This window comes from Symphalangus syndactylus, chromosome 7, assembly GCF_028878055.3.
Source record: "Symphalangus syndactylus isolate Jambi chromosome 7, NHGRI_mSymSyn1-v2.1_pri, whole genome shotgun sequence".
Taxonomy (NCBI): domain Eukaryota; kingdom Metazoa; phylum Chordata; class Mammalia; order Primates; family Hylobatidae; genus Symphalangus; species Symphalangus syndactylus.
The window spans coordinates 118,575,613-118,591,273 of record NC_072429.2 but is presented as its reverse complement, the minus strand read 5'-3'; the positions used below and the strand labels follow the sequence as shown (position 1 = coordinate 118,591,273).

Genomic DNA, 15,661 nt, shown 5'->3' with positions numbered 1-15,661 from the left:
CCACCTCCCTGGTTCAAGCTTTTCTCCTGGCTCAGCCATCTGAGTAGCCGGGATTACAGGCATGTGCCATGATGCCCGGCTAACTTTTGTATTTTTAGTAGAGACTGGGTTTCACTCTGTTGGCCAGGCTGGTCTCGAACTCTTGACCTCGTGATCTGCTTGCCTCGGCCTCCCAAAGTGCTGGGATTACAGGCGTGAGCCACCGCACCAGGCCCCAATTTGTAGAGTTTTAAAATGAAATATTGACATGTAATTTTGAATTACTTAGAACATAGTCCTAATTTATACTTGGATAGAATTATACTTTGATTTAATAATAATAATTATTTTTTCCTTATTTTCTTTTTTTATTTATTAATATACAACCCATCAGGTCGTCTGCATCAACAACATAAATTTCCAGAGAAAATCTGTTGTGGTAAGTTTATTCTCAACAATTATAAACAGTAACAAGTCCACTATAAAGAGTAACAATCCACCCCTCACAGTACTTAGAAAGTTTATAGTCTTCCAGATAATTGTGTTTCAAGAATAGGTAAGAATTAAAATTAGGGTCTATATGATTACAAGTTCCATGGTCCTTCTATTAATACCTATTGCCTCCCAAATTCTCCCTTTCCTTTTTTTTCAATTTCCTAGTTAAAATTTTATTCCTCTTTATCTGGTGTATAATATGAAAGCCTATATAGCCAAGCATTTTATAATTGTGCACAAAACAAGTATAAGCCCATAGCGACATTTCTTCTATGAAAAAAATTAAGATTAATACACTCACTGACTCGGCTTCTAAGAGGCCACTTTTGCTTCTTGACTGACTTGGTTTAGGTGATGTTGCTTTGTAATGAAGTTTTAGATAGAGTATTTGAGATCTAGAAACCCTCTACCTCCCCCCGCCTCCCGACACAATTTAGATGTATGGATTACTAATGTAATCAATTTTAGGAAAAAGCTTGAACATTCAAGTTTTTTGTTTGTTTGTTTGTCTTTTGGAGACAGAGTCTCGCTCTGTCACTGAGGCTGGAGTGCAGTGCTGTGATCTTGGCTCACTGCAACCTCCACCTCCTGGGTTCAAGCAGTTCTCCTACCTCAGCCTCCCAAGTAGCTTGAATTACAGGTGTGCACAACCACGCCCAGCTTATTTTTGTATTTTTAATGGAGTCAGAGTTTTCTCCATGTTGGCCAGGCTGGTCTCGAACTCCTGACCTCAAGTGATTCACCTGCCTCTGCCTCCCAAAATGCTGGGATTACAGACATGAACCACTGCACTGAAAACTGGCTGAAAACTCAAGTATTTATTTAATTTACTTTCTTAGGGCTACCTTTATTACATAGGCTAAAATGTTAATGAGATCTGGTTTTCCTTGAGTGATGGTATCAACTTCTCTGTCAGATTTGTTACCCATGTATGTATATATTTACTTAGGATAAGCTGAATAGATAGAAAAATGTCACTTTTCGTGAGTCATAGAATCTTAGATTTGTAATGTTCCTAAAAGGTTTATTAAATCTAGTCTCATTTATGGAATTTCTCATGCAGTCTTCCCTAGGTTATGTACCTTGTATCTTATATAGTAGGATACTTGAGTTGTATTATGTTGTATGAATTGGGTAGGAAAGATAAGGGAATTAGGGAGTCTAGTTCAGAGGTTACTGCAGTAATCTAGGGGAGAAATGGTGAAGTCCTAAATGAAGATAGCATTAGTGAAAATGGAATTGAAATAGAGTTGACATGATTGAATTAGTGAACATATATTTAGCCATTAATATATGTAAGATATCTTCTAAGGTTTATGTGTATTAACTCACTTAATCTTCATAATTACCCTGTGAGGTAGATAATATTTTAATCCTAATATTAGAATTAAAGTATGATTGAGGCAGCTAAAAGAATGGAGGTTCAGGGCCGGGCGCGGTGGCTCAAACCTGTAATCCCAGCACTTTGGGAGGCCAAGGCGGGTGGATCACGAGGTCAGGAGATTGAAACCATCCTGGCTAACACGGTGAAACCCCGTCTCTACTAAAAATACAAAAAATTAGCTGGCCACGGTGGCAGGTGCCTGTAGTCCTAGCTACTCGGGAGGCTGAGGCAGGAGAATAGCATGAACCCGGGAGGTGGAACTTGCAGTGAGCGGAGATTGCGCCACTGCACTCCAGCCTGGGCGACAGAGCAAGACTCCGTCTCAAAAAAAAAAAAGTGGAGGTTAAGTAACTTCCTTATGGGCATAAAATTGGCAAATGATGAAACCCTTTTTAATCACTGATGACCTAAGAGTTCGATGCGCTTTTTACGTCTGTCATTCCCCCTTCCACCTGTGTTGTCCCTGAATAATCAATAGACAGAAGTTGCACATGGCTTTTTCAGGACTGCTATAAAGGGGTTGTGGATGACTTAAGTTTTCCATTGGAAACTTTGGTTGGATGTTGTATGGGTTAGGATCTTGGTAGGAAGTAAATGGCAGATATATATATATATATACACGCACACACAAGTTAATTGAGGGAAATGAAGGGACTGTTTAGAACAGAGTTAACAGAAACCAACATGAGGTGGAGGAACCCTCTGAGCTATCAACAGTGAGGAACAGTTGCCTAGGCCTGAAACAACAAAGGGAAGGGGAAGTTACTAGAACCTACTGTAGCCATGGAATGGGTCACCTTGTAGGACCTGTGTCTTTTAATAGAAGAATGAAGCTACTGCTTACCTGCAGCCTGGCAGAAAGGAATCTGGGGTAATTAATATAAACTTGCTTTCCTTCTGTTTTCCAGTTTCCTTTTTGTGGAAACTGTTGGACCAACCCAGCCAGAAGGGTAGAGCCCAGTTAATGCAACTTGTAGGGTATTGAGTAGGGTAGAGAGCAGATCAGGAGGGGCAAAATGAGAATAATCAGAACAGTCTACCATTTTAACCCCAACACATCCACTATCGTCTTTGGTTGAGATGAAAAGCTGGTGCTCCTAACATGGGGAACTTACAAAGTCCTATGAGCCACTGAAAGAGTTGGCAATGGCTGACTACTTGTTTTTTAAGTGAAATGTTACTTGAACATAGCCATCCCCATTTAGTTATATATTGACTGTGGAGGTTTTGGAGCTACACTGGCAGAGGTGAGTAGCTGAGACAGACTGTGTGACCCACAAAGCCTAAAATGTTTCTATCTATCCCTTTAAGAGAGAGTTTGCTAACCCCTGAGCTATTCTGTTAGTGTGAGAGATGACAGTTCAGCCCTGTTCCCACCTAAAATATTAGTTACCTCTAGTGTCTTTTATGCAAGATAGTGGAAAGAAAAGTGGTTGAAATAGTATAAAACTAAATTGTACCGGTCCCTGTTTCCCTTAGCTGGTAGCATGGCCGAAGTTGATATATACTGCTTTATTTCTCCACCCCTTTGGTCCTTTTCCTTCTGCTGATATTTCTATTGGGATGACCTAGACCCTTGTTTCTTTAGGACTTTCACTGCTGTTCATGTCTTTATTGGGTTGTTGCAGTTTCTGTTGCCTAGGACTGTTAGGGGGGATATGAGAGGCGTTTCGGGGAATCCCCTAGATTTCAGATGTGATTCTTGTCCTTATTGTATAGCAAAGCTTTAATTTTCTATTTGGTAATTGAAATGATTAATTCCAGCCAGAACAGGACCCCTTTCTCTGCTTTTTGGTTCTTTGGGATGAGGAGCTCAAGGTGGTCAAGGAGCAGCCTCAACTTCCAATGGAATGGAATCATGGTTATGTGCCCTGGTGGATGCATTCTTCACTTAGGCACTAGGACCTCTCAGCATGCTGAACCCAGGGTCACAGAGACAGGAGCCAAAAATTCCTTCCATGGCTGGGCACGGTGGCTTACACCTGTAATCCCAGCTCTTTGGGAGGCCAAAGCGGATGGATCACCTGAGGTCAGGAGTTTGAGACCAGTTTGGCCAACATGGTGAAACCCCGTCTCTACTAAAAATACAAGAATTGGCCAGGCACAGTGGCTCACGCTTGTAATCCCAGCACTTTGGGAGGCTGAGGCGGGCAGATCACGAGGTCAGGAGTTTGAAACCAGCCTGGCCAACATAGTGAAACCCTATCTCTACTAAAAATAGAAAAAATTAGCTGAGCATGGTGGCAGGCACCTGTAATCCCAGCTACTTGGGAGGCTGAGACAGGAGAATCACTTGAACACAGGAGGCAGAGGTTGCAGTGAGCCAAGGTCGTGCCACTGCACACCAGCCTGGGCAACAAGAGCAAAACTCTGTCCCCCCCCAAAAAAAAAAAATTCCTTCCATGGCTTTTTTGGTGTAATAGTGAGAGTAGTCACTCCAACTTTCACCCCTTGGTTCCCAGTTCTGTTTTGGCTAGGAGAGATATATTGTCCACTAATTTAAGGCAGCATCCTGTGGAAGGTTTCTCAATTGTTGCTGTAACTGAGCCTTCAGCAATTGATCATGCCATCTACTTCTGTATGATAGGGTACAAGATAAAATGCATAAGTTTAAACAAATGCTTACTGTGTGTATGGAAGGGAGGGGCAGCAGGTTTGAGAGGAAAGATTCATAGGTCATATTAGAAAATGTTACATTTCATGCACTTTCAGGTTATTAAATTGAGATGAATAGTGAGTAGTTGGCTACATGTCTGTGCAGATAAAGGATGGTGAGAGAGATTTGGGAGCCTTTGATATACAGTTGTTCATTAAGGGTGTGGAAAAGCTTACTTAGAGTATCTAGCAGGAAGTGAGCATCAGGGAGAAATATCTGAAGAACATGATATTTGAGAATGCTGACATTTGGGCTGTAGAAACCAGGGAAAACCTTTTTTTTTGAGACAGGATCTCACTGTCACCTAGGCTGGAGTGCAGTGGCGCAATCACAGCTCACTGCAGCCTCAACCTCCCTGGGCTCAGGTGGTATAACACCTCAGCCTGCTGAGTAGCTGGGACCACAGGCACGTAGCACCAGCCTGGCTAATTTTTGTATTTTTTGTAGAGATGGAGTTTTGCCGTGTTGCTTAGGCTGGTCTCAAACTCCTGGGCTCAAGTGATCCACTCTACTTTGGCTTTCCAAAGTGCTGGGATTACAGGTGTGAGCCAGTGCACCTGGCTGAAAAACATATTTTAAGAAGGAGGAGGCTGGGCATGGTGGCTCACACCTGTAATCCCAGCACTTTGGGAGGCCGAGCCCGGTGGATCACCTGAGGTCAGGAGTTTGAGACCAGACTGGCCAACATGGTGAAACCCTGTCTCTACTAAAAATACAAAAAAATTAGCTGGGTGTGGTGGCAGACGTCTGTAATCCCACCTACTCGGGAGGCTAAGGCAGGAGAGTCACTTGAACCCAGGAGGTGGAGGTTCCAGTGAGCTGAAATCACACCGCTACACTCCAGACTGGGCAACAAGAGTGAAACTCCGTCTCAAAAAAAAAAAAAAAAGGAGGAAATGGAATGGTTATTAATTTTAAATGTAAACAGTAAATATAAACTTGAAAACTGAAAGTAATTCTTGGTCATTAGTGACCACAGCAAGGGTAATGTATTAGACCATTTTCATGCTGCTGATAAAGACATACCTGAAACTGGGCAATTTACAAAGGAAAGCGGTTTAATGGAGAACCCACAGTTCCATGTGGCTGGGGAAACCTCACAATCATGGCAGAAGGCAAGGAGTAGCAAGTCACCTCTTACATGGATGGTGGCAGGCAAAAAGAGAGCTTGTGCAGAAAATCTCATTTTTTTTTCTTTTTGTTATGTTTGTTTTTTACTTATACTGGGTTACATGTGCAGAATGTGCAGTTTTGTTACATAGGTATACACGTGCCCTGGTGGTTAGCTGCACCCATAAACTTGTCACCTACATTAGGTATTTCTTCTAATGTTATCCCTCCCCTAGTCCCCCACCCCACAACGGGCCCTGGTGTTTGATATTCCCCTCCCTGTGTCCGTGTGTTCTCATTATTCAACTCCCACTTATGAGTGAGAACATGAGGTATTTGGAAAAACTCCTGGTTTTAAAACAATCAGGGCCGGGCACGGTGGCTCATGCCTGTAATCCCAGCACTTTGGGAGGCTGAGGCGGGTAGATCACGAGGTCAGGAGATCGAGACCATCTTGGCTAACACAGTGAAACCCCGTCTCTACTAAAAATACAAAAAAAAAAAAAAAATTAACTGGGCATGGTGGCAGGCACCTATAGTCCCAGCTACTTGGGAGGCTGAGGCAGGAGAATGGCGTGAACCCAGGAGGCAGAGCTTGCAGTGAGTCGAGATCACGCTACTGCACTCCAGCCTGGGCAACAGAGCAAGACTCCGTCTCAAAAAAAAAAAAAAAAAAGAATGAGTCAGATCTGTGTAGGCTAATATGGAAAGATCTACAAAATACATAAATAAGTTGTTTAAAGAAATACAGGATAGAGTGTTATATATTAGACTTTGTGTTTAAAAATAGAGATAAACAGGGCCATCTAAACTGTTCCAACCTGTGCCTATTACCCAGTTCCGAAGTCGCTTCCACATTTTCAGTTAACTTTTTAGCAGCACCCCACTCTATTGGTAGCAGTTTACTGTATTTATTTTCGCTGCTGATGAAGACATACCTGAGACTGGGCAGTTTACAAAGGAAAGAGGTTTAATGGAGATCTTACAGTTCCACGTGGCTGGGGAAGCCTCACAATCATGGCAGAAGGCAAGGAGGAGCAAGTCATATCTTACGTGGATGGCGGCAGGCAAAAAGCTTGTGCAGAAAAATTCCCGTTTTTCAAACCATCAGATTTCATGAGATTTATTCACTTTACGAGAACAGCACGGAAAGACTTGCCCTCATGATTAAGTTACCTCCCACCAGGTCTCTCCCACAACACATGAGAATTCAAGATGAGATTAGGGTGGGGACATAGCCAAACCCTATCAGGTAACTTCAGTAGAATGATGACTGCATAAGTCATATTGTACTGAATGAAAGAGAGAGTTGGAACAGTGAACATATTCTACTTTTTCAAGAATTTCTCTTTTGAAGATATGGGAAAAAGATGGCAAAAAATTCATTTGAGGGTAGCATAGATCTAAAGGCTTTTAAAACCTTGAGTCTTGAACATATTTATAGGCACAGGAAAAAATTCTACGGAAAGGAAAGATTGTAATTATAGGAGAGAGAGAAACAGTGATATTTCTTTTTTTTTTTTTTTTTTGCATCTTTCTTTTTTTTTATTATTAATTTTTTTTGCATACAAAAACAATAAACATTTTCTAAAAATACATACAAACAAAAAGATGCGTATCAAACATATTAGGAAGGTTGCACATGGGAAGTCGGGGAATAGAAATGGGGGTGGGAGTTAAAATAAATGAGAGAGGGACTTTATATGGATCAGTGATAATAACTCAATTCTCTATTTGACAAAGAAGAGGGAGAAGGAAGAGGAAGAAAAAGAAAGTGGGATAAAGGATCAGAAAGGGAGGAAAATAGAAAAAATTAGAGTATGACTCCAGGGTAGACCTGTTTTGTTGTCATTGAGTTGGTTAGTTGGTTTGTCTGTTGTATTCTTCATGTTTCGCCAAGTTGGCCAGACTGGTCTCGAACTCCTAGCCCGAAGTGATCAACCCGCCTCGCCGCCCAGAGTGCCGGGACCACAGGCGTGAGCCACCATGTCCAGCCCCCACATTGCTTCTGGCCTCCGTGATAGACCTCCCAGACGGAGCGGCCAGGCAGAGGAGCTCCTCACTTCTACCCAGACACGGGGCGGCCGGGCAGAGGGGCTCCTCACTTCCCAGACGGGGCAGCCAGGCAGAGACGCTCCTCACTTCTTCCCAGACGATAGGTGGCCGGGCAGAGGCGCTCCTCACTTCCCAGACGATGGGTGGTCGGGCAGAGGCGCTCCCCACTTCCCAGACGATGGGTGGCCGGGCAGAGGCGCTCCTCACTTCCCAGACGATGGGCGGCCGGGCAGAGGCGCTCCTCACTTCCCAGACGATGGGCGGCCGGGCAGAGGCGCTCCTCACCTCCCAGACGATGGGTGGCCGGGCAGAGGCACTCCTCACTTCCCAGATGGGGCAGCCGGGTAGAGGCGCTCCTCACTTTCCAGACCATGGGTGGCCGGGCAGAGGCGCTCCTCACCTCCCAGACGATGGGTGGCCGGGCAGAGGCGCTCCTCACTTTCCAGACGATGGGTGGCCGGGCAGAGGCGCTCCTCACCTCCCAGACGATGGGTGGCCGGGCAGAGGCGCTCCTCACCTCCCAGACGATGGGTGGCCGGGCAGAGGCGCTCCTCACCTCCCAGACGGGGCGGCCGGGCAGAGGCGCTCCTCACTTCTTCCCGGACGGGGCGGCCGGGCAGAGGCGCTCCTCACTTCTTCCCGACGGGGCGGCCGGGCAGAGGCGCTCCTCACTTCTTCCCGGACGGGGCGGCCGGGCAGAGGCGCTCCTCACTTCCCAGACGGTGGGTGGCCGGGCAGAGGCGCTCCTCACTTCCCAGACGGTGGGTGGCCGGGCAGAGGCGCTCCTCACTTCCCAGACGGTGGGTGGCCGGGCAGAGGCGTTCCTCACTTCCCAGACGATGGGTGGCTGGGCAGAGGCGCTCCTCACTTCTTCCCGGACGGGGCGGCCGGGCAGAGGCGCTCCTCACTTCTTCCCGGATGGGGCGCCCGGGCAGAGGCGCTCCTCATTTCTTCCCGGACGGGGCGGCCGGGCAGAGGCGCTCCTCACTTCCCAGACGGGGCGGCCGGGCAGAGGCGCTCCTCACTTCTTCCCGGACGGGGGCAGCCGGGCAGAGGCGCTCCTCACTTCTTCCCGGGCGGGGCGGCCGGGCAGAGGCGCTCCTCACTTCTTCCCGGGCGGGGCGGCCGGGCAGAGGCGCTCCTCACCTCTTCCCGGACGGGGCGGCCGGGCAGAGGCGCTCCTCACTTCCTCCCGGACGGGGCGGCCGGGCAGAGGCGCTCCTCTCCTCCCAGACGATGGGAGGCCGGGCAGAGGCGCTCCTCACTTCCCAGACGATGGGTGGCCGGGCAGAGGCGCTCCTCACTTCCCAGACGGGGCGGCCGGGCAGAGGCGCTCCTCACTTCCCAGACGGTGGGTGGCCGGGCAGAGGCGCCCCTCACTTCCCAGACGGTGGGTGGCCGGGCAGAGGCGCCCCTCACCTCCCAGACGGTGGGTGGCCGGGCAGAGGCGCTCCTCACTTCCCAGACGGTGGGTGGCCGGGCAGAGGCGCTCCTCACTTCCCAGACGGTGGGTGGCTGGGCAGAGGCGCTCCTCACCTCCCGGACGGGGCGGCCGGGCAGAGGCGCTCCCCACCCCCCAGACGGTGGGCGGCCGGGCAGAGGCGCTCCTCACCTCCCAGACGGTGGGTGGCCGGGCAGAGGCGCTCCTCACCTCCCGGACGGGGCGGCCGGGCAGAGGCGCTCCTCACTTCCCAGACGGTGGGTGGCCGGGCAGGGGCGCTCCTCACTTCCCAGACGGTGGGTGGCCGGGCAGAGGCGCTCCTCACCTCCCAGACGGGGCGGCCGGGCAGAGGCGCTCTCCTCACCTCCCAGACGGGGCGGCCGGGCAGAGGCGCTCCCCACCTCCCAGACGGGGCGGCCGGGCAGAGGCGCTCCCCACCCTCCAGATGGGGCGGCGGCCGGGCAGGGGCTGCAATCCCAGCACCCTGGCAGGCCAAGGCAGGCGGCCGGGGGGTAGAGGCTGCCGCGAGGCCAGACCACGCCACCGCACTCCAGCCCGGGCAACACCGAGCACTGGGTGGGCGAGACTCCGTCTGTAGTCCCAGTACCTCGGGAGGCTGAGGCGGGCAGAGCACTCGGCGTCAGGAGCTGGCGAGCAGCGTGGCCAAGATGGCGAACGCGTGCCTGCATCCAAAGGAGAAAAGGCAGGCAGCGGTGGCGCGTGCCGGCAGTCCCAGGCAGCAGCAAGCCGAGTAGATTGTAGCCTGGGCCAGAGAGGGAAAGAAAGAAAGAAAAGAAAGAGAGAGAGAAAGAGAGAGAGAGAGAGAGAGAAAGAAAGGAAGGAAGGAAGGAAGGAAGGAAGGAAGGAAGGAAGGAAGGAAACAGTGATATTTCTGAGGATACTGTGGGGAGTGGGTGCTAAAGGACCATTGGATATATCATTCTTAAACAGAAGGGAAAGATAATTGGTAGTTGGCAGAGGAGTGGTTGAATTTAAGGTTTTAGGCTGAAGAGAGAAAAAGCCCCAGGAGTGCCAATAAGATTGTGGTGAGAAATGGAAGAAGTCAAGTTCAGGCAGTTGAACAGGAGGACTGGGAGAGAAGTAATGAGAGGAGTGAGGAGAGGCATTGTGGACATTTGAGTTCATAATGTCAGCATCAGAGCAGTTCTAAGCACTGATGAAGTGCTTTTCAGAGTGTGATCTTGATTCTTCCTGGATGGAAATGAAGATTGTAGGAATTGAGGTCAAGGAACTTTGAGGCAGTTTTATTGGATGGATCAGACACATCTATATTCAAGTCACTTAGAGTGATGGCAGACATGTGTTACAAAAGAAGAATATGTGACCAGGTGCAGTATTTATATCTGTAATCCCAGTGCTCTCGGAGGCTCACTTGAGGCCAGAAGTTCTAGACCAGCTTGGGCAACATGATAAGACCCGTCTCTAGAGAAAAAACTTTTTAATTAACCAAGCGCGGTAGTGCATGCCTGTAGTCTCCAGCTACTCTGGAGGCTAAGGTGGGAGGATCACTTGAGCCTGGAAGGTTGAGGCTGCAGTATGCCATGATTGCTACACTGTACTCCAGCCTGGGTGACAGAGCAAGACCCTGTCTCTGAAAAAAAAAGAAAAAAAAAAGACAAGAGTATGAGCCTTCAGCAAATGTTGGGGAATTTCATAGATATTAATGAAGAAGCATAAAGGATGGTGTACCTGTATAGCATGAACACAAAGGATAAACAGAAAAGAATAACAAAAGCATTTATTAAGCATATACTAGATGCCAGCTATAATTTTAAGTGATTTCCTTGTAAGTTTTTCAGTTGTCTTTGTTTTTTGAGATGTGATCTTGCTCTGTCACCCGTGTCACAATCACGACTCGCTGCAGCCTCAACCTCCCAGGCTCAAGCATTCCTTCCACCTCAGCCTCCCCAGTAGCTGGAACTACAGCCACCATGCCTGGTTAATTTTTTAATAGTTTGTAGAGATAGGGTCTTGCTATGTTGACCAGGTTGTTGACCAGGCTGGTTCTGAACTCCTGGACTCAAGCAGTCCTTCTGCCTCAGCCTCCCAAAGTGCTAGGATTACAGGTGTGAGCCCATGCCTGGCTGTTCGGTTGTCATAGTAACACTAATAGGCCAGTAATGTCATTTTTTATGAGGAAACTGGGGCACAGTGAGCTGGAGTTACTAGCCCAAGATCATACAGTTACTAAGTGGTAGAGCTAGGATTTGAATACAGGGAGTCTACCTCCAGAACACCTGCTTTTCACGGTGACACTACACTGTCCTTAACCTTGTAGTGTACATTAAATAAAATCCTATAAGTGGCCCAGAAGTAGTCGTGGAAACTAGGAGAATGCCTATTTTCCACTACCCTCATTTATAGTGAATGGGAGAGTAAGTAGGAGGATTCAGGAACCATTTCATTTAAGGCAAGAGGGTAGAGAGGGAGTTTTAGAAAAGGTTGAAAGGCACAGGGGAAATGTTTAAAATGGAATGTGCGGCCGGGCGCGGTGGCTCACGCTTGTAATCCCAGCACTTTGGGAGGCCGAGGCGGGCGGATCACGAGGTCAGGAGATCGAGACCACGGTGAAACTCTGTCTCTACTAAAAATACAAAAAATTAGCCGGGCGTGGTGGCGGGCGCCTGTAGTCCCAGCTACTCGGAGAGGCTGAGGCAGGAGAATGGCGTGAACCCGGGAGGCGGAGCTTGCAGTGAGCCGAGATCGCGCCACTGCACTCCAGACTCCAGCCTGGGTGACAGAGCAAGACTCCGTCTCAAAAAAAAAAAAAAAAAAAAAAAAGGAATGTGGGCTCCAGGAGAATCTGTGAAGTGGTGGGGAGAGAGCAAGAAGCCAGGAGTGAGAAGCTAGATGACCTGAGGGGCTTGCAGTTATGCCAGTGGCTAAGGGCGGCAGAGATTGAAGACTTGTAGAGGTTAATGGGTCTGAATGTTTCAGGGGGGTGTAGGTTAGATCCCTAGGTGGTGGCAGAGGCCTGATGGTGGAAGGAGACTGGGCTTTTCCTATCTTCCTGAAATACATTTTATCATTCTATTATTGTTACCAGAGTTTAGAAAGCCAGATGCTGTTCTTATGTCCCACCCAAGTAGCAGTTGACAGTACTTTCTTTAATCTTTTGTTTTGTAGTTGTCTTGGTTCTAATTCTTATCTTTCAGCTGATTCAAGCTCATTTAAATTTAGAATGGTCATTGGATGACAGATAGGCTAATTAAAAGGAATTCTGGTCTTCCTTCGTACAGCAGCTCATAGTTTACACCTTTAAACACAGAATCTTTATCAACTTTATTTTGACCTTTGCTCTTTGTTCTCTGTGTTTCTAACTCACAGATATGTGCAGATTGTTCTAATTTAAGAGTGTATGGCTCTCCTCTTACTTGGGAATTGAGAATAAAGGGGTTACAGAATCTCTAGGCTTTCTTGAGCAGTAGGTCTAAATGTTACCTAAAAACAATTCTTGCTTATTATTTAAAACCCTTGTACCCACAGGCATTATGGCATAGTGGGAATTGTTTGGAATTATTTAGTTGTGTTTGAATCTCTAGTCTCTACTTAATTACTGACCGATTTTTTTGCCTTTGTTATCTTTAAAAAGTTAACTTTTTTTAATACTTTACAGTAGTATTAATAGCTTCTCTGTAGAAAGTATAAAGTACTTGTCTACTTATGTAGAAAGTATATAAGTACTTGTCTCAGAGTTGGTATTAGGATTAGAGGGAACATAGGAAAGTATCTAGTGTAATGTCTGGTACATGGTAGCGGCCATTATAATCTAGTCCTCTATGATTGCTATCTCAATTTTGTCTTAGATATTTCTGTTATAGCCTCTGAAATTTTTCTGTTCACTTTGGAGCCCCTGAAATATTGCTATTTCATGCCCTCCCTTGTTTTATGTTTGAGTACATAAATTTTCAACCCAGGATATTAAAATCAATTGACATATATTCTGTGTTTCATCTGTTCGTCTTTCCCATTGATTCAATACAAGAGGGTGGTGGGCAGTTTGTATTTAACTGTTTTTCATGTGTTGGATACAGAGACCATTGTTTGCTACCATACAGCTAACATGGTAGAACTACATATGGCCTCTGGACTACTTGATAGGAAGTGATTGAACACTGTGACGTATGTGCTGCTCCTGGATATAGCAGCAGAGTCTTCCTACTTGCCTTGGTATCTTTTGTAGCTCTTGCCATTTTACGTGTCCTAATTTACTCATGAGCAGAAACTCATACTTGTTAGCTTCAGTGGTATAATTTTTTACCCCTTTTTTTTCTGCCGTGTTCTTTAACTCATCAACCTTCTGGTTTTATTCTCTTTCTGCTCCATCATTTTTTTCTTCTTCCCTTTTTAGGTCCTAGTCTGTTTAGAAATTCTTGTTTTTGAGAGTAGCAAGCCCTTTTACTTTTTTCTGACTGCCTAATTTTCACTGATAGTGAATATGAACCACCAGGATGATGAAGTATACATAACTCACACCCATTCAGTCACTAGGACAATCATGTTTGAAATTAAGATACTTGGAGAGCATATGTATGTATGTAGCTATTTGGGATTTTGTCTCTGGAGTATAATATGTGTATAAGTGGTAAAAATGAAAGAAATATATTCTGAAACATACTAGTCTTTATAATGAAGTTGTTATTCTCTATCTTTACAGGGATTTGTGGAACTGACTATATTTCCCACAGTTGCAAACTTGAATAGAATCAAGTTGAACAGCAAACAGTGTAGAATATACCGAGTAAGAATCAATGATTTAGAGGCTGCTTTTATTTATAATGACCCAACCTTGGAAGTTTGTCACAGTGAATCAAAACAGTAAGTTATGCACTTTAAAAGTCACTATTTTTAACAGTTTTGAAAAAATGTTTTTAATGATTGGATTAGTTTTTCTCAAAGTATTTTTTTTTAGATCGTTATTAGGCTCTGAATCCCAATCTTTTTTTTTTTATCTGTTTTACCACTCTGTACATTTGGTTCAAGTGATTTTGCTAGCTGTGCCCAACGTAGTTACTAAGTTTCCCTTCTTCATGTTAAAACTTTAAGGAAGTATTATCTGGGAACTTTAATTAGATTTTCTTAGTCATTTTTTTTACTTTCAATGTTTTTTTTAACTGTTTACTTCATAAATATTGAAAGTAATTTTCAGTGGGTTAGATGGTCACTGTAATCTGTAGACCAGAGGCTACTTTAAAATATTCTATAAAAAAGTTTTAGAAAGTAGCTAATGAAATTGACTGTGTTAAGCTATCTTATAAACATATTAGGTCTAAAGTAGCTCATTTCTTCACCTTAGATAAATACTACATCTATTGAGGCTACTTCTGATTTTTATCATTAAACATATATTGCTGTTATCAGTTTTATGTTCTGCTTTTTCTATTTCATACTTTGTTTCCATTTTCTGTGTGTGTGTGTGGGCTTCATTTTTTGTCATCTTTATGGTTAAATAATACTCCATTTGCTCAGTGTACTATAGTTTGTATAATTATTCTCCAATTGTTTGGCATTTTGCAGTCATAAGTAGTGAGTGAATGTTTTGTCACATACAAATTTTTTTCTCTTTGATTATTTTACTTGTCATTTCTAATGGCTGTTTTCAGTATTTTACTTGATTGTGCCCTAGTATTTAAATTTATACTACCTTAAATACTATCAAGTACAGTTGAGGGCACTTGCTTTTTCAAAGCTTTGATAACATTGGGTTATGTCATTTCTGTGATTCTTTGTGTTTTGGGGTAGGATGCCAAAACTTTATCATAAACTTTTTAGTTGGGATGATGTTTTAACTAGTCCAGATGTATAATGCCTTAAGGCAGCACTTCTTAAAGTGTGATTCCCAGACAAGCATCAGCATCAACTGGGAACTTATTTGACTGGCCAGTTCTCAAGCAATACCCCAGACCTAAGGAATCAGAAATTGTGGGTAGGCTCCTACAGTTGGTGTTTTAACAAGCTTGCCAGGTGATTCTGATACAGACCGAAGCTTGAGAACCACTGCCATAAGCAATTGCAAAGGTGTAGAAGGGAGGCTTATTTTTAGACATATTTATGGTCCCAATAATCATTAGTTTAAAATTTTTCACATTTAGAGAGGAGATACACAAATGGGATTAGAAAAATTCAGGGAATCCCTGATATACTCCTGTAACTTTCCATTTCACAAAGGTGAGTTGTTGAAATTACATTGCTTTTAAAGCCACATTTGTAGAACTGACATAAAAATACTTATTAGAAAATTATCTGCATCCCTTTCCCCCCAGAAAACAAAAACAAAAACTTCTACCTTTGGGGAAGTTAGTATACACCACTAATAAATGGAAAGGTCACCTGATAAAGAGTAGATAGAGGACCCATTACCTTGCCAGAAGGCCAAAATATCCACCCTGTCAAGCCTAGAACTCTGCATTTGATAATAGGGTAAGATGCCTGTTTGTCAGTCACAAAAGACAGTGTCTATACATCTTTTTTACTAATTATTTGTTGTTGCCGCCCAGGTCTCAAGATAATCTGTTAAGTG

At 45.2% G+C, this 15,661-nt stretch overlaps 1 protein-coding gene across 5 annotated transcripts in view; it reads left to right on the top strand.

Annotated features, from left to right (window-relative positions):
• TAF2 (TATA-box binding protein associated factor 2) overlaps window positions 1-15,661 on the top strand; it is a 118,877-nt gene that overhangs the window by 783 nt on the left and 102,433 nt on the right. For 2 of the 5 annotated variants that reach the window (XM_063643522.1, XM_063643523.1), the window contains exons 2-3: window positions 365-418; window positions 13,799-13,959. In XM_063643522.1, coding sequence (XP_063499592.1) covers window positions 365-418; window positions 13,799-13,959 — 215 coding nt within the window. Of the gene's footprint in view, window positions 1-363; window positions 419-13,798; window positions 13,960-15,661 lie in introns of those variants that run through there. The other 3 variants (XM_055287119.2, XM_055287118.2, XM_055287120.2) reach the window with 2 other exon arrangements.